Source organism: Mustelus asterias, unplaced genomic scaffold, assembly GCF_964213995.1.
Source record: "Mustelus asterias unplaced genomic scaffold, sMusAst1.hap1.1 HAP1_SCAFFOLD_2637, whole genome shotgun sequence".
Lineage (NCBI taxonomy): Eukaryota > Metazoa > Chordata > Chondrichthyes > Carcharhiniformes > Triakidae > Mustelus > Mustelus asterias.
The window spans coordinates 21,741-40,291 of record NW_027592582.1 but is presented as its reverse complement, the minus strand read 5'-3'; the positions used below and the strand labels follow the sequence as shown (position 1 = coordinate 40,291).

The following is an 18,551-nucleotide window of genomic DNA, read 5'->3' as shown; positions in this document are numbered from 1 at the left end:
TGAAATGAAAGTAAATGAAGCATGAGTAGGGATGCCGTTAATGAATAAAGACATGAGGGAACAATTAAGGGTTAGGAAAGAGGCATTAAGTATATCTTAAAACCTCTCCAACCACGCTTGTCGATTCCCGGCTTGGGTCACTGTCCTTGTGTCTGCATGGGTTTCCTCCCAGTCTAAAAGAAGCGCTGGTTAGGTACATTGGCTGTGCTAAATTCTCCCTCAGTGTACCCAAAGGCACCGGAGTGTGGCAACTAGGGGATTTTCACACTGACTTCACTGCAGTGTTAATGTAAGCCTACTTGTGACTAATAAACAAACTTTCATATAGTCAACATTTACTGTCTTAATCTAGTTTTGTAGTAAATGTAATGTATGTTTGTGTAGTTTAATGTAGACAGCTGAAATGATAAACTTAAATATTGCAAAAATAACAATTTGCATTTATTTAGTTTCACCTTTAAGGCAAAGATGACCAAGTTTGGTATGGTTCATAGAAATCATAGAAACCCGACAGTACAGAAAGAGGCCATTCGGCCCATCGAGTCTGCACCGACCACAATCCCATCCAGGCCCTACCCCCATATCCCTACATATTTTACCCACTAATCCCTCTAATCTACACATCCCAGGACACTAAGGGGCAATTTTAGCATAGCCAATCAACCTAACCCGCACATCTTTGGACTGTGGGAGGAAACCCACGCAGACACGAGGAGAATGTGCAAACTCCACACAGACAGTGACCCAAGCCAGGAATCAAACCCAGGTCCCTGGAGCTGTGAAGCAGCAGTGCTAACCACTGTGCTACCGTGCCACCCCGTGTGGGCATGAGTAGGGATGCCGTTAATGAATAAAGACACGAGGGAACAGTTAAGGGTTAGGAAAGAGGCATTAAGTACATCTTAAATGGGTAAATACTTTGGCTTCCCGTCGTATCTTGTCAAATAGGTACATAATTAAGTACATCTTCAGATGGGTACATAAGGCTGGTCTGTACTTGGAAGGTTCTATGACTAGGAATTTTGGATGGGATTTTCTCTGCTTGCACATTTATATAACACAGTACAACACCCCAACACTATCAGTCATGTGATAGTGAGATTGAGGCAGATTTCATTGTGACATTTAAGTGAATTATGAAGGAAAAATAACATGCTGAGAAAAGGGACAGGTTGCTCTTGCAGACACTGCCCAAATGGCCTCTTGTGCTATAACCATTCTGTAATTCTATAAATAAGTTATTGAGCCAAGAAAAGATCAAAATTAAGGAAGAGTTTCACAACAAAACTGTGCCATTAGCATTTATTAATCTCCAAGTTGTATATACTCATTTGTACATTGGATAAGAGATAATGCATGTACATGTATGGAATGCTTAATTAGCTTGCACACATAAGCTGACTCAACCACTAATCATTTCAGTTACATAATAAAAAAAATCAGCTACAGATTTTTCCCAGCAAGAACTTTAGCATTAGATATGTACTGCCTCTTATTTCAACACTACCATGTATCACTTAAATACACAAAGTGGTCAGATACAAGATGGACATGTTAAGATTTAAATCCAAGTTGGCTGCAGTCAGGCTTTGTCATATCAACAATACACAAATTGTCCTGATTGTTAGCATGTGAAAGGTGAAGGCAAGTATTCATGTTAGCTTTGCAGGTGCGCAAAGGCTAGCATTAAAGAAAAATAGTGCAAAACAATTTAGCATCTGTGTTTGTGGCTTTAATTATAGTTTGTATTGACAGATGTGCTTAATTGACTATTACTTTGTGTATTTAACTGGAATTTTTAAACTTATAATCTGGTGCAGAAGCTTGATGTCAAGGAATAGATTGCATTCCTCAACCCAGAACATAAATAGATCTATTTTTAAAAGGAATCCAGTATTTTACAGTTACTAAGGCAACATCCTTGTGATGCTGTTAAAAAAATTAATGCAGTATTTTAAGTCACAGGTCAGACAATTAACTCTCCCACCCCCAGTCAAAAAAACATTTGGTGCCCAATATCCATCAGGATGATTAAACTTCAATATTGGGGTAAATAAACATGATTTATTTTTCCTCTTCAATAACTAATAGTATTCACAAATGCCCTCCATGTGCGAGAAGGCCCACTTGGAATGGCTCGTTTTTAAAAACAAACAGCATTAGCTACACCAGTCTTTACAACAGAAGATACTTGTTGCAAGTGCCATAAAATGCAGCCCATGGGTGAAAACAGAATTGGAGGACTGAATATATTGCATTCACAGTAGTCATGAAAGTAAAAGGAACAAATCCCCGTGTGTCTTGTCAGCCTTTTGACAATGTCACAACGAGGTGGAAATAGAAAAGGCTGCTCATGTCAAATACTTTTGCTTCCCGTCGTATCTTGTCAAGAAAAATATTTTGGTCTCCTGCTGTTAGAATTAATAGCAATCTGAACCGAACGATCAAGACATTGCTAATATCTAAAACAACTTGTGTTCCTAACCATCAACAAGTACCACATCTAATAACATTGATTAACTTTAATATTAAATTGATGCAAAAGTGATGGGCACAAAGTATATTGGATGGAAAGAGATTTGCCGCAGGTATCGGTCCTGCTCCTCAAGGACAGCTACATTTTTCATTAAATTTCTTGTGTGCTGCATTCACTTATTTTCCAAGCAGAATACACTTTGTTTCAATTCTTTGCAATTTCATAATGCAAGTTGTACAGTACGAATAATACCAGAGGTTCACATATGTTGCATAAGTTCTTAGCAAAGGCAACACTTGCAAGCTGCCGAAAATTGCACAAGCATCAAGAGCATTATTATTACATTTATATTACTGAATATATATCCAAGATTTCCACACTGTACAATATTTCAAAACACTACTATAAAGAACATATCAGGAGATCCTGGTACAGTGATCTGTATCGTAACAGACAGAATTCCTTTTAAAATGAAAAACTCTTCCATAGATTGACGGAGTCTAAGCTACGCATCATTAATCTTTTAAACACTGGATTTGTAAGTTTTAGAAACTATGCTGTACAAGCTCCATTATATGGGTTAAAAAGGACTTTGTGGCTGACTTATGATTGCACTATAAAACACCAAGTCATTTCTCATAGCTCAGAATGCTTTGGATCCTTTTTAAACCATCACTGTGGCAACAATCAATTGACAAATGTGAAATTCATATTTTCGCAACAACATTTCGTCTCAGCAAAATAAATACTACTGCTCTAAAACATGCCCTCTATCACCTCGGTACCTATCTCAACAATCTATATGTCAGTGTCAGAATCTGTACCAGGAGCAACACCAAATACTTCAGTAAGATGCAAGTCTTAAAATTACAACAGAAATGCAAATAATATTGAAAAACACATTCATGCATATATGCTCCCGTTAAGAAGCATTAGGAGTGTGAGACAATATTTATTTTCCCTGGGGTTTCATGTATACACACTCGCACTCCTGCGTTTAATTTCTACACAGCACATTAACAAATTATTAAACTTGAATATTGAAAAATAAACAGTGCATCACAAAAATATCACTGCCATGTGCAATATTTTGGGCCTGAAGGCAGATTGTTGAAAGATGTCCTAAACCAGTTATTTTCCCTTCATTCCCAACATCATTCAGCACAATAATCAAATGTAGACATACAAATGGCTCAGGATTCAAAACTGAATGTTATCTTAAAGATTACTATCCACAGGTTTTGTTGCACTGGGAACTTTAAAAGTTGAAATTGTTAGTTAGGGTATGACTGACATTTATATTGTTTACACGGAATTAACACATTAATAAATTCTTCAACTTTATGTTCTGCAATAAGGCATCCACCGTTGCATGTAATTACAGCACAGTACAATGCTGCAAGTATCTCAATCATATAGAATACAACATGTAAATTGAAATAAAAATGAACATTTAAGTTTGCCATTTTAAGGTTATCCCAACACTTCTTGGGCAGGATCAGGATTGCTGTTAGCATACCCGCTTGTATGTATATATGTAAGCTTTACAGTTTGGACAAGTGTGCATCACATCCTTCAGATCATCTATTATGCAGGGGATTAAGCAGCAGCCCAAGTCACACCTGCATTAAAACAAATAAAGTTGGTAAAAATTTTAAGTAACCACATTTTGATAACTTAATCGGTTATAGATCAAACAGTAGTATCAGAGGTTGTTGGAAAATGGAGCAGAGACATTACCAGTTGTACCTGTAATTTTCACAGCCTTGTTAGTACTGTGGGGTGGAATGCCTCAAGTGGTCAAAACAAATCCAGTGCATTGTAACTAACATTAAAAACCATCGCATTACTGGGTATTTCTACAGGAATAGCCACACTAGAAATCTGCAACACACTATGTGGTATATTTGCCTTAAAACTGCAATAAAACCTTTGATTCCCTTACTGATTAAAAATCTGTCTATCTTAGCCTTGAACATTCTTAATGACCCAGTCTCAACAGCTCTCTGTGGTAAAGAATTCCACTGATTCACTCCCTTCAGAAGAAATTCCTCCTCAACTGAGTTTTAAATGGGAAACCCCTTACTCTGAGGTTATGCCCTCAGGTCCTAGACTCTCCTATAAGAGGAAACTACCTTTCAGCATCTCCCCAGTCAAGTCCCCTGAGAATCATATGTCACAATTTATTACCACTCTCCCACCACAATGAAAGAATCACAGTAATTGCAATTCAAAACTCGCTTCAACAATCTGTTTAGAATTTCCCCTAAATATCAGTTTGTTTAACAGAGAGAAAAAGAAAACTTATTTGCATTTAAATTCCCCATTTGTCACAAGGTCCCAAAATGTTAATCCTGAACTCCTCAGATGTACGATGAATCTACTTTTGAGCAGTCCAAAGTTATATTAAAAAAATAGCTGGTACATCAAACTTGTCCCACCAGCATCCAACTCCCACCAGTCAGGCATTTAACTGCATTCTGAATAATACATTCTCTGCTACTTTATTTGGTGAATTATTCCACATATTTATTATCCTTTAGAGCAAAAGAAAATCTCAAATGCTTCCCACAAAAGCACATTTATATCATTTGGTCCTATGGGCTGAACTAATGTATTATTTTGTATTCTACTAACTGTCTCAAGCTTAATCTTCTCTAAGCGCTCCGCGTACTTCATTTTCAGAGTCAATCAATTTTGTTGCAACACCCTTTCAAATACAGCATTGCCTTCAATGGTGATTAAAATCTAACAGTGCTCCAGATGTAACATATCGTCTGTACCAGTCTTCCACTGAACTGACTTATAAATCTGAGAATTCTATTTGCTTTTCAAAAAAAAAAATTGGTTCACCATATTTACTTTACACAGAATCCAATCTGGAATAATAGTCTCATCATGCTCTAAGTTTCCCTTTCATTTTTCTCTTTTCCACACGTTACATGTTCCAAGGGGCACAGGTTCAAGGTAAGGGGGGTGGGGGGGGGGGGGGGGGGGGGGGCGGGGAGGGTTCAGTGGATATGTGCAGGGGAAGGTTTTTTTAAAAAAACAGAGTGGTGGGGGCCTGGAATGCACTGCCAAGTGAGGTGGTTGAGGCAGACATGTTAGCAACATTTAAAACTCATCTGGATAGACACATGAACAGATGGGGAATAGAAGGATACAAGCAATTGGTCTAGATAGGACAACGTGATCAGTGCAGACTTGGAGGACCAAAGGGCCTGTTTCTGCACTGTACTGTTCATTTTTTCATTCCACGTGTAAAGCTAATTTTCCACCTAGTTACATAGCTGGTCTGTCTGCTGAACATTGACAAATTAATAATTAAACCGGATAAGAATAATGATATACATTATTCAATTCTCTGCAGGTCCTTGGCAATCATTTGCCAAATCACAGAAAAATACTGAGATTTGATTTTACTACTGAGTCGGGTGCAGAGGCAGGCCCCAAATCTACCTCAGATGGAATGGGATCAAGTTCTGTGCTATTGATGTTAATTTGATCCATACACTCGCCAACCGGCCCCTCCATTGAGTTTTTTTTAAAACACGGGTATCATAGCTCAATCCAGTTATTTTTGACTGATGTTATACTCTGTTAATTGATGGGATGGCAACCAAATGAAAATGGAGATCTGACTCGAATGTGAATTTAAAATGGGGGCCTTGGGGAGGGAGTCATTCAATTGAAGGTAGGTAAGAAGTTAGCTCATCAGTTACAGGAAATAACTAATACATGGAAATATCAAATAGCAGATGTTAACTTAGACAAGCACAAATGTAGGAAATGTCTCCAACTGAGTTTACTCAAGAATTCATAACTTGAATGAGAATTGTAGATAATCCAACACATCATGGAGAGATGTGAGGGTTATGAGGCAGCAGTTTGAGGGTGATCAGGCCCTCTGAGGAGTTGTAGAGCTGGAGGAAGCTGCAGTGACCATTCATAGAGAAAGTGAGACGAGATGGACGAAATACCCAGAGCAAATCATCCTCTCTATCACACTTGCAGCAACTGGCTTTCTGTGGGGAGGTGGCAATTCTAGGCACGGCCATCAAATGCATTAAAATGGCACCAACAAACGTGAGGTGGCTTGAGGGAGCTGGTGAGACACATCAGCAATGAATGCAGTAGAACTGAAAGGGTTAATCGTTCGGAGGACTCAAACACTGGCTTTTGCAATCTAAAGCGCGAGGCTAAGGGACTTTTCTGAAAGGCTGGAAAGAAACAAAAACGGATACGGAATAAACATGTGAATTCACATGAAGGCCAACAACAGAAAAAAAGACCTGAGGCAAACGGAGTTCAGATTACGAAGCAGGACTTAAAGGATGTTAATATATTAATAATGCTCAGTGTACAAAAATAGAGATGGACAGGAAGCCCAACACAAAGTTAAAAGGATGCTGTCGAAAAGAGGATTTCCCTTTCACTCTGGGGAAGATAGGAATTATTTTGTAAGCATGGACTTCACGTGGATAGAAAGGGAGCTAATGAATGGGCAACCCAGATATAATCAGGGAAGTGAAGAAACACAAATCAAGAAATGGGGTAAGTAGGATAAAAGAAACCAGAAATACCAAGCAGAAAGTAAAATTAAGTAATTCAAAAATAATAAAAAAGGATTAGAGATGGAAAACCCATTTACCAGGGACGGTTAAAGTCATTTGCCACAGACATTTTCTGTGGCCTACCTGCGCCTTTCCCACAGCGCTTCCACTCTCGCCCTTAGGTGCTCTTCCCCTACCTCCGGACGTTATTCTCTGGCCTACTCCCACCCCAATGTTACTCTCTAGCTTCCACTCCCCTCCTCCCTACCCCCACTGTCTGGCATTGTTCTCCAGTCTTATTCCCACCCTGTTCTTATCAGGGTCTGTTTTCAGTTGCTGTGCTCCTGGCTTCAGTTCTGAACTGAAGCAGGCTCCATCCCATGGCAGAAACTAGTGCTGATTGTCCCAGGATTCCAGCAACTTCCTGCACTGACCAATAGCTGCCAGGACTAGGTGAGATCTATCTGAGGATGCTGAGGGAAGAACTGACTATAACCCTTCACTCCGCCTTAGACATGCAGATGGTGCAAGATGTCTGGAGAACCACAAATGTGTCGCTCTTGACCAAAGGGAGTGTAATCAGCCTACCAATGACAGGCCAGACAGTGTAATTCTGGGAAATTCTGGGACAAAATTAGTAGTCACTTGGTCAAGTACAGACAAATATACAGGGTGGCACAGTGATTAGCACTGCTGCCTCTCAGTGCCAGGGACCCAGGTTCAATTCCGGCCTCAGGTCACTGTCTTTGTGGGGTTTGCACGTTCTTCCCGTGCCTGCATGGGTTTCCTCTGGGTGCTCCGGTTTCCTCCCACATTCCAAAGATGTGCGGGTTAGGGTGGATTGGCCATGCTAAATTGCCCCTTACTGTCAGGGGATTAGCAGGGTAAATATGTGGGATTACGGGGATAGGGCCTGGGTGGGATTGTTGTTGGTGCAGGCTCGATGGGTCGAATGGCCTCCAACTGCACTGTAGTAATTCTAATTAAGGAAAGCCAGCACAGATCTGTTGAAGGCAAACTGTGTTTAACTAAATGATTAAATGTTTGAAGCAACAGATTGGGCTGATGAGGGTAATGGGGTTGATGTAGTAAATATGGACTTCCAAAAGGTATTTGATAAAGTGCCACATGATACATTTGCCAGTAAAGTTGCAGGCCGTGGAATAAAAAGCAGCAGGAACTCATCAAGGCTTCTTAGGAACCACGACTGCTACCATCTAGAAGATCAGGGGCAGCAGATACCTGGAAACACCACCACCTGAAGGTTCCCCTCTAAGTCACTCACCATCCCGACTTGGAAATATATCGCCACTCCTTCACTGTCGCTGGGTCAAAATCTTGGAACTCTTCCTCTAACAGCACCGTGGGTGTACCTACACCATATAGACTGCAGCGATTCAAGCTCACCACCACCTTCTCAATGGCTATTAGGGGTGGGCCTAGCCAATGATGCCCACATCCCATTAATGAATTTTAAAAATGAATGCAAAGTTGGTGAAGTGAGAGGAAACATTAGAGGTGAATGGCTGTTTCCCCAGATAGTGTTTTAATTAAAGGCATGAAGGATAAAAGCAAGGAAGTTATGATGAACCTTTCTAAAACACTGGCTCAGCTCCAACAAGAGTATTCTGAGCATTTCATTCTGGGCAACACACTTTAGGAAGGTGCAGGAAAGGTCTACTGGAACAGTTCCAGAGATTAGGGACTTCAGTTACATGGTTTGTTTGGAGAAACTGGGTTGTTCTCCTTTGAGAAAGTTGACAGGAGATTTGATAGAAACGTTCAAAACCATGAGACATCTAGACAAAGCAAATAGAGGTAAACCTTTCCCATTGATGCATGTGTCAAGAACAAGGAGGCACAGATTTAAGTTGAAAGGCAAAAGAATCAAAGGTGGTGGAGGCAAATTCAATCTTGGCCTTCAAAAGGAGATTGGATAAGCACCTGAAGGGAAAAAATTGCGGGGGTAGAATGAAATGGAAAGAGAGTAGAACTTACAAAGAGCCAGCATAGGTTCAATGGGCTGAATGAACTCCTTCCGTGCTGTGACTCCATGTAATCATTGACTGTATCAGGGAGGGAGTTAACAGAAAAGAACGGAATTCTTCAATGCTTTCAAGACCAGAGCAGCATGTCCAAATTCCTGTGAAGTGAAAGTGATTGCTGCTACAGCTGTAAGTTATGAAACAGATCAGGTAGATGAGTGGAACAAGTGTGGGCGAGAGTCTCAGAGGCAGTAATGATGATAAAGGTCGGGCCCAAACAGAGAAGGTAAAACCTCGGAACAAAAAGGTACTGTTTGGAAGGGTAGATTTTAGCAAGAATGAACCAGGTGAATTGAAGTGAAGTTAGCACACAGGACCACGAGCAATAACGAGATACTTTCAAGGATACTGTAAAAGTTGCTGACTAAATATTTACCATTCAAAATGACTACCTCAAGTCCCACAATTTAATGGATACATTCATAGTTAACAGAAATTGAAGGGAAGGGCGTAGTGTGCCTGAGACAAGATTAAAATGATAAAATAAGCAAATAAATTAAAGAAAGGTATAATTAAATGAGAGGAGTTTGAGGAGAGAATCTTAAAATCTATGAAGAACACTAAACTATGCTGCAGATATACAAGTTAAAAGAAAATTGTTAAAACTGGAATCCCATGAGGAGAGGTTAGTGAGCTCATACAGGATAAGCGAAAATGGACGTTCACGAAAACACAAAAAACTGCAGATGCTAGAAATTAGAAATAAAATGGGAAAATGCCAGAAATGCTCAGCAGGCCTGGCAGCATCTGTGGAGAGAGAAGCAGAGTCAAAGTTTCAGAACATCTGATGACAGGTCGTTGATCTGAAACATTAACATACTCTCTCCGCAGATACTGCCTAACATGCTGCTTCCAACATTGTGTTTATTATAGTTAACAGCTACTTCTCTTCAGTATTTACAAATTTACAATCAAGAAGAACATGGGGGGGGGGGGCAAATATTATAAACTGATTAAAAATTGGAGGAGATATGCCATTAAAAGAAAAATATCCTAATCGCTGGTGAAGCCAAAAGAGGAAAAAGTACTACAATTTGATGGGATACACCAAGGATCCTGAGGGAACTGGAAGAGATAGCAGGAGCCTTAAAAATTATACATCAGTGTTCATTTAGAGTAATACGGCCAACATAATCGCCACTTTGAAGCCATCATTTGTGGGAGGAGAAATTACTAAATATTTAGATAACGAGGACAATTAGAATTAGTCAACATAGATTTCAGAATGGAAGAGCTTGCTTAGGTAAAGTCGCCATAGGCCCACATAACCATAGACTGCTCTCCCCTTTGAGGAGGAGAGCTGACTGGTGATGATTTAACCTGAGGGTCACTAGACCTCAGGCGAAGGGTAAGGTTAGAACATAGAACATAGAACATTACAGCGCAGAACAGGCCCTTCGGCCCACGATGTTGCACCGACCAGTTAAAAAAAAAACTGTGACCCTCCAACCTAAACCAATTTCTTTTCGTCCATGAACCTATCTACGGATCTCTTAAACACCCCCAAACTAGGCGCATTTACGACTGATGCTGGCAGGGCATTCCAATCCCTCACCACCCTCTGGGTAAAGAACCTACCCCTGACATCGGTTCTATAACTACCCCCCCTCAATTTAAAGCCATGCCCCCTCGTGCTGGATTTCTCCATCAGAGGAAAAAGGCTATCACTATCCACCCTATCTAAACCTCTAATCATCTTATATGTTTCAATAAGATCCCCTCTTAGCCGCCGCCTTTCCAGCGAAAACAATCCCAAATCCCTCAGCCTCTCCTCATAGGATCTCCCCTCCATACCAGGCAACATCCTGGTAAACCTCCTCTGCACCCTCTCCAAAGCCTCCACATCCTTCCTGTAATGTGGGGACCAGAACTGCACACAGTACTCCAAGTGCGGCCGCACCAGAGTTGTGTACAGTTGCAACATAACGCTACGACTCCTAAATTCAATCCCCCTACCAATAAACGCCAAGACACCATATGCCTTCTTAACAACCTTATCTACTTGATTCCCAACTTTCAGGGATCTATGCACACATACACCTAGATCCCTCTGCTCCTCCACACTATTCAAAGTCCTCCCGTTAGCCCTATACTCAACACATCTGTTATTCCTACCAAAGTGAATTACCTCACACTTCTCCGCATTAAACTCCATCTGCCACCTCTCGGCCCAACTTTGCAACCTGTCTAAGTCTTCCTGCAAACTACGACACCCTTCCTCACTGTCTACCACACCACCGACTTTGGTGTCATCAGCAAATTTGCTAATCCACCCAACTATACCCTCATCCAGATCATTAATAAATATTACAAACAGCAGTGGCCCCAAAACAGATCCCTGAGGTACACCACTTGTAACCGCACTCCATGATGAATATTTACTATCAACCACCACCCTCTGTTTCCTATCCGCTAGCCAATTCCTGATCCAATTTCCTAGATCACCCCCAATCCCATACATCTGCATTTTCTGCAGAAGCCTACCATGGTGAACCTTATCAAACGCCTTACTAAAATCCATATATACCACGTCCACTGCCTTGCCCCCATCCACCTCCTTGGTCACTTTCTCAAAAAACTCAATAAGGTTAGTAAGGCACGACCTACCTGCCACAAAACCATGCTGACTATCACCTATCAATTCATTACTCTCCAAATAACTATAAATCCTATCCCTTATAATTTTTTCCAACATCTTGCCGACAACAGAAGTGAGACTCACCGGTCTATAATTCCCGGGGAAGTCTCTGTTCCCCTTCTTAAACAATGGGACAACATTCGCTAACCTCCAATCTTCTGGTACTATACCAGAGGCCAACGACGACCTGAAGATCAGAGCCAGAGGCTCTGCAATCACTTCTCTTGCCTCCCAGAGAATCCTTGGATAAATCCCATCCGGACCAGGGGATTTATCTATTTTCAGACCCTCCAGAATATCCTGCACATCCTCCTTATCAACTGTAATACTGTCTATTCTACTCCCTTGCAACCCAGTGTCCTCCTCAGCTATATTCATGTCCCCTTGCGTGAACACCGAAGAGAAATATTGGTTCAATGCTTCACCAATCTCCTCCGGTTCCACACATAACTTCCCTCTGCCATCTATAACTGGCCCTAAACTTGCCCTAACCAACCTTCTGTTCTTGACATACCTATAGAACGCCTTAGGATTCTCTTTAACCCTATCCGCCAAAGTCTTCTCATGTCCCCTTTTAGCCCTTCTAAGCTCGCTCTTCAACTCCCTCTTAGCCAATCTAAAGCTTTCTAGTGCACTACCCGAGTGCTCACGTTGAGCAGGCTTTCATGAAAAACGTGCTCAGCAAACCTGTTGAGTTTGTTGAGATGATGTGATAGATATGGCGAATGAGAAAAATGACTGTGAAAGTGCACAGAAAATGGTTGCCAAGGTATCTGACAGGAGACTACTAGAGAATATTAACTAGTCTAGGAGCAGCAGAAAGGCAAGGGTCAAAAACTGGTTAGATGGGAGGAAACAGAATCTGCCCCAAACAGATGCTTAGGGCAGTTTTTCAGAGTGGCTTGAAAGGACTAGCCGTATCCCACAAGATTCTGCCATGGCCAGTTAGAACCATAGAATCCCAACAGTGCAGAAGGACGCCATCTGACCCATTGATTCTGCACTGTCTCTCCGAAAGAGCATCTTACCCAGACCCCTCCACCGCCCTATCCCTGTAACACTGCACATTTACCATGGCTAATCCATCTTAACCTACACATCTTGGGACACGAAAAGGCAATTATGTCTGTCAATGATTTGGATATAGTTCTCAAAGGAATGCTGATCACATTTTCAGACATTACTAAAATAGGTGGCATAGTAATTAATTGGAGGGCTAAAGACAATCTTAACGTGATAGTGGAATAAACCAAAATGTGCACATTAAATTTAATATGTTCAACACCAAAACATAGAAAATAGGAGCAGGAGTAGGCCATTCAGCCCTTCGAGCCTACTCTGCCATTCAGTATCATGGCTCTATCTCAACGCCATACTCCCACTTTCTCCCCATACCTATCGACGCCTTTATTATCTAGAAATTTGTATTCGTTGGAATTTAGAAGGCTGTGGGGGGATCTTATAGAGACCTATAAGATAATGAAGGGGCTGGATAGGGTAGAGATGGAGAGATTCTTTCCACTTAGAAAGGAAACTAGAACTAGAGGGCACAGCCTCAAAATAAAGGGGGGTCAGTTTAGGACAGAGTTGAGGAGGAACTTCTCTCAGAGGGTGGTGAATCTCTGGAATTCTCTGCCCACTGAAGTGGTGGAGGCTACCTCGTTGGATATGTTTAAATCACGGATAGATGGATTCCTGATCGGTAAGGGAATTAGGGGTTATGGGGATCAGGCGGGTAAGTGGAACTGATCCACTTCAGATCAGCCATGATCATGTTGAATGGCGGGGCAGGCTCGAGGGGCTAGATGGCCTACTCCTGCTCCTATTTCTTATGTTCTTATGTTCTTATGAATCTATCTATTTCTTTCTTAAATACATTGTGACTTGGTTTCCACAGCCTCATGTGATAACATGTGATAGAGAATTTTACACGTTCACCACCCTCTGGGTTAAGAAGTTTCTCCTCATCTCAGTCCTAAATGGCCTACCCCCATCTCCTAAGACTGTGGCCCCTTGTTGTAGACACCCCCAGCCAGGGGGATCATCATCCCTGCATCCAGTCTGTCCAATTTAACACAGACTTCTAGCTTCTTTTTGTAATTTTTTGCAACTAAACAAACCTCAAGATATTTCCACAAGCTTTTGCTTGTACCGTGCTGCTGTGCCAGTTACTTACCCCACAAAACAGCAGAAGAGGCAGAATAAAGTATTCAGCAAGCCTACTTCATAAGTGATCTTGGTTGTGATGGTCTGCTGGCAGTGAGGGCACATTGTCTGCACTGGTGCAGCTTGAAACATCTCCCCTTGCAGTACTGTCACTGTCGTCGCAGCACCCGGGGGAACTATAACAGTTGCTGTTTGTCCACTCTGAGGAGCATAGTGTCCGGGAGGGGGTGGATAATGCCCCGGGGGCATATAATGGCCTGGCGGTGGGTATGGACCAGCTGACGGATAGTAACCTGTCAGAAAAAAAGAACAAAAAGAAAAGTTATCAATACTTGTTAAAGGCAACTTAATTCATATCATCTTTCTTTGCACAAATATGGGTCTTGATCATTAATTTAAAAACCTCTTGGTTCACACCAAAGCTCAAACTGAAGTCATAAAATCATAGAATCGTTACAATGAGGAAGGAGGCCACTCAGCCCATCGAGTCTGCACCGACCACAATCCCACCCAGGCCCTACTCCCACAACCCCACATATTTACCTTGTTAATCCCCCCGACACTAGGGTCAATTTAGCATGGCCAATCAACCTAACCTGCACATCTTTGGACTGTGGGAGGAAACCAGAGCACCCGGAGGAAACCCATGCAGATACGGGGAGAACGTGCAAACTCCACACAAACAGGGACCCGAGGCCGGAATTGAACCTGGGTCCCTGGCGCTGTGAGGTAGAAGAGCTAACCACTGTGCCACCGTGCCTCCCATGCACTGTAGCTTTTTAAAATCTTTTGGAGATGCTTACATTCCTATAATATACACAACCAGAATCTATTGCTTACAAAAAAAATCAAACTAATAGAATAGATGTGAATGGCTTATTCCCTTCCACAATTCCTTCTCCACAATATTGAACAATTGTGGATAGCTTTTCACTCGGATACTCAGTTTGTTTCAGAGTCTGAGTTCATAGTAGGAACACAAAACAGATTGTGCAATACAGATGGAGGTAGAACAACAGGTTTATTCAGCAAAAGGTACCATGAAGTAAGGTGCTACCCGTGATGTGGCCACATAAGTTTATTTGTGTGTTACAAATAGCCTTACATTAATACTGCAATTAAGTTACTGTGAAAATCCTCCAGTCGCCACACTCCGGTGCCTGTTCGGGTACATGGAGGGAGAATTTAGCATGGCCAATCCACCTAACCAGCACATCTTTCGGACTGTGGGAGGAAACCGGAGCATCCGGAGGAAACCCATGCAGACACAGGGAGAACATGCAAACTCCACACAGACAGTGACCCAAGCTGGGAATCGAACCCAGGTCCCTGGTGCTGTGAGGCAGCAGTGCTAACCACTGTGCCACCATGCCACCCATGCTGGGTTCATCATTGAAGTCAGTACATGTCATGGAGCAACAGGTAATTCTCAAAAGCAATTGCACCTAAATTTGCCCAATTATTCAGGCCACCACCCTTTGGAAGGGTTGCCATCTTGGGAGAGGGTACAGAAGAGATGTACTAGAGTAGTTCTCGGGATGAAGGATTAGAGTTTTATGTATAGACTGGAGAAGTTGGGATTGTTCCTTCTTCGGGGGCGGGGCAGGTAGATTTATTCGAAGTGTTCAATGGAAGCAGGGTTTAGACATTCTGTCTTCATTTAGTCAATTTCCAATGGCTGAATGCTCAGTAACCAATGGCACAGTTAGCACAAGGAAAAGAATGATGTGCCACATAGTTGGAGTTTCGAATGCACTAACCGGCAGGGCGATGGATACAGATTCTACTGTAGCCTTCAAAAAGAAGCTAGTTAAACTCCTAATGGAGAAAGAAAATGGGAAACATATGGAAAAATAGTGAAGTGTGGGATTAACTGGCTTGCTCTTTGAAAGAGCTGGTGTAGACTCTGGGAAAAACGCCACCCTTCTGTCTCGTATAATCCCAGGATTAGTCAACAGCCAATCTCCGAGTGAATTACATGAGGTCAATCTGTCCGGAATCAGTGCCATAGATTTACAAGCGTCTGGGATCAGCTTGAGGTTGTACCCTTCTTTTCACACATGAACTCTACAGATGCCAACCTGTAGGTCTAGACAAGACTCTATCCCAAGTACCATGCCCAGTGCTTGAAGGAAAGTGCAAGTTATCTGATTTATTTGCAGTGTCTGGTAGATCGTCTGCCTGCTCCACATATTACAAGTGAGGAGATCAGTAAACAAATTAATTGATCTCCTGTTATCAGCCAATGACATTGCCATGTGCATTTATAAAAATGCAGAAATTAATTTCTTCTTAAAATTATTAATCCTATTAACAGAAAATGCTGGGAATAAGGGCAAGACTGAGATGAGGAGGAACTTCTTCACTCAGAGGGTGGCGAATCTTTGGAATTCCCTAACCCAGAGGGCTGCAGAAACTCAATCACTGAGCAAGTTCAAGACAAGGGGTGGCACAGTGGTTAGCACTGCTGCCTCACAGCACCAGGGACCCGGGATAGATTCCCGGCTTGGGTCACTATCTGCGTGGAGTCTGCATGTTTTCCCCGTGTCTGCGTGGGTTTCCTCCCACAGTCTGAAAGATGTGCTGGTTAGGTGCATTGACCCGAACAGGCGCCGGAGTGTGGCGACAAAGAACAAAGAACAATACAGCACAGGAACAGGCCCTTCGGCCCCCCAAGCCCGCGCCGCTCCCCGGTCCAGGATTGAATCCTGAATCCAGGATCCCCGCCCAATTTTCCAGCCTATCTACATCCTAATATCCTATCCACCGAGCTTTGTTCATCACAACCTATTAACTCTCCCCCACCCCCCCATTCCAGACCATGTGATCTCCAGGGAGAGGCGAAAACCCAGAGTGAAAACCCCAGGGCCAATATGGGGAAAAAAAATCTGGGAAATTCCTCTCCGACCCCCTGAGGCGATCGAAACGAGTCCAGGAGATCACACTGGCCCTGATCAGAAAATGCTTCCCAACCCTATTCATTTCCACTTCTGCTTTACGAACACCATCTGAATTCCCTGCCCCCGAGACAGGTTCCCAACTATCTGCAGTCTCGCTCTGTACTGGCACCAGCAAGATGATCATAGAATGAAGCCTTGAAACGAGAAACAAAGAACAATTAGCCCGCGCCGCTCCCTGGTCCAAACTAGACCACTCTTTTGTATCCCTCCATTCCCACTCCGTTCATATAGCTGTCTAGATAAGTCTTAAACGTTCCCAGTGTGTCCGCCTCCACCACCTTGCCCGGCAACACATTCCAGGCCCCCACGACCCTCTGTGTAAAATAGGTCCTTCTGATATCTGTGTTAAACCTCCCCCCCTTCACCTTGAACCTATGACCCCTCGTGAACGTCACCACCGACCCGGGGAAAAGCTTCCCACCGTTCACCCTATCTATGCCTTTCATAATTTTATACACCTCTATTAAGTCTCCCCTCATCCTCCGTCTTTCCAAGGAGAACAACCCCAGTTTCCCCAATCTCTCCTCATAACCAAGCCCCTCCATACCAGGTAACATCCTGGTAAACCTCCTCTGTACTCTCTCCAAAGCCTCCACGTCCTTCTGGTAGTGTGGCGACCAGAACTGGACGCAGTATTCCAAATGCGGCCGAACCAACGTTCTATACATATGCAACATCAGACCCCAACTTTTATACTCTATGCCCCGTCCTATAAAGGCAAGCATGCCATATGCCTTCTTCACCACCTTCTCCACCTGTGACGTCACCTTCAAAGATCTGTGGACTTGCACACCCAGGTCCCTCTGCGTCTCTACACCCTTTATGGTTCTTCCATTTATCGTGTAGCTCCTCCCTACATTATTCCCACCAAAATGCATCACTTCGCATTTATCAGGATTGAACTCCATCTGCCATTTCTTTGCCCAAATTTCCAGCCTATCTATATCCTTCTGTAGCCTCTGACAATGTTCCTCACTATCTGCCAGTTTTGTGTCGTCCGCAAACTTACTGATCACCCCAGTTACTCCTTCTTCCAGATCATTTATATAAATCACAAACAGCAGAGGTCCCAATACAGAGCCCTGCGGAACACCACTAGTCACAGGCCTCCAGCCGGAAAAAGACCCTTCCACTACCACCCTCTGTCTTCTATGACCAAGATGTGGAGATGCCGGCGTTGGACTGGGGTAAACACAGTAAGAAGTTTAACAACACCAGGTTAAAGTCCAACAGGTTTATTTGGTAGCAAAAGCCACACAAGCTTTCGAAGCTCTAAGCCCCTTCTTCAGGTGAGTGGGAATTCTGTTCACAAACAGAGTTTATAAAGACACAGACTCAATTTACATGAATAATGGTTGGAATGCGAATACTTACAACTAATCAAGTCTTTAAGAAACAAAACAATGGGAGTGGAGAGAGCCTGTCTTGATGCTCTCTCCACTCCCATTGTTTTGTTTCTTAAAGACTTGATTAGTTGTAAGTATTCGCATTCCAACCATTATTCATGTAAATTGAGTCTGTGTCTTTATAAACTCTGTTTGTGAACAGAATTCCCACTCACCTGAAGGGGCTTAGAGCTTCGGACGCTTGTGTGGCTTTTGCTACCAAATAAACCTGTTGGACTTTAACCTGGTGTTGTTAAACTTCTTTCTATGACCAAGCCAGTTCTCCACCCATCTAGCCACCTCCCCCTTTATCCCATGAGATCCAACC

The 18,551-nt window shown here is 42.6% G+C and overlaps 1 protein-coding gene across 5 annotated transcripts in view; it reads right to left on the bottom strand.

Annotated features, from left to right (window-relative positions):
* Window positions 1-1,263: 1,263 nt before the first annotated feature.
* Window positions 1,264-18,551, bottom strand: part of cdip1 (cell death-inducing p53 target 1) — a 38,232-nt gene continuing 20,944 nt past the window's right edge. For all 5 annotated transcript variants that reach the window (XM_078207721.1, XM_078207718.1, XM_078207720.1 and 2 more), the window contains exons 4-5: window positions 13,889-14,171; window positions 1,264-4,098 (exon numbers count right to left, since the gene is read on the bottom strand). In XM_078207721.1, coding sequence (XP_078063847.1) covers window positions 3,987-4,098; window positions 13,889-14,171 — 395 coding nt within the window. In that variant the 3' untranslated portion in view covers window positions 1,264-3,986. The remainder of the gene's footprint in view (window positions 4,099-13,888; window positions 14,172-18,551) is intronic.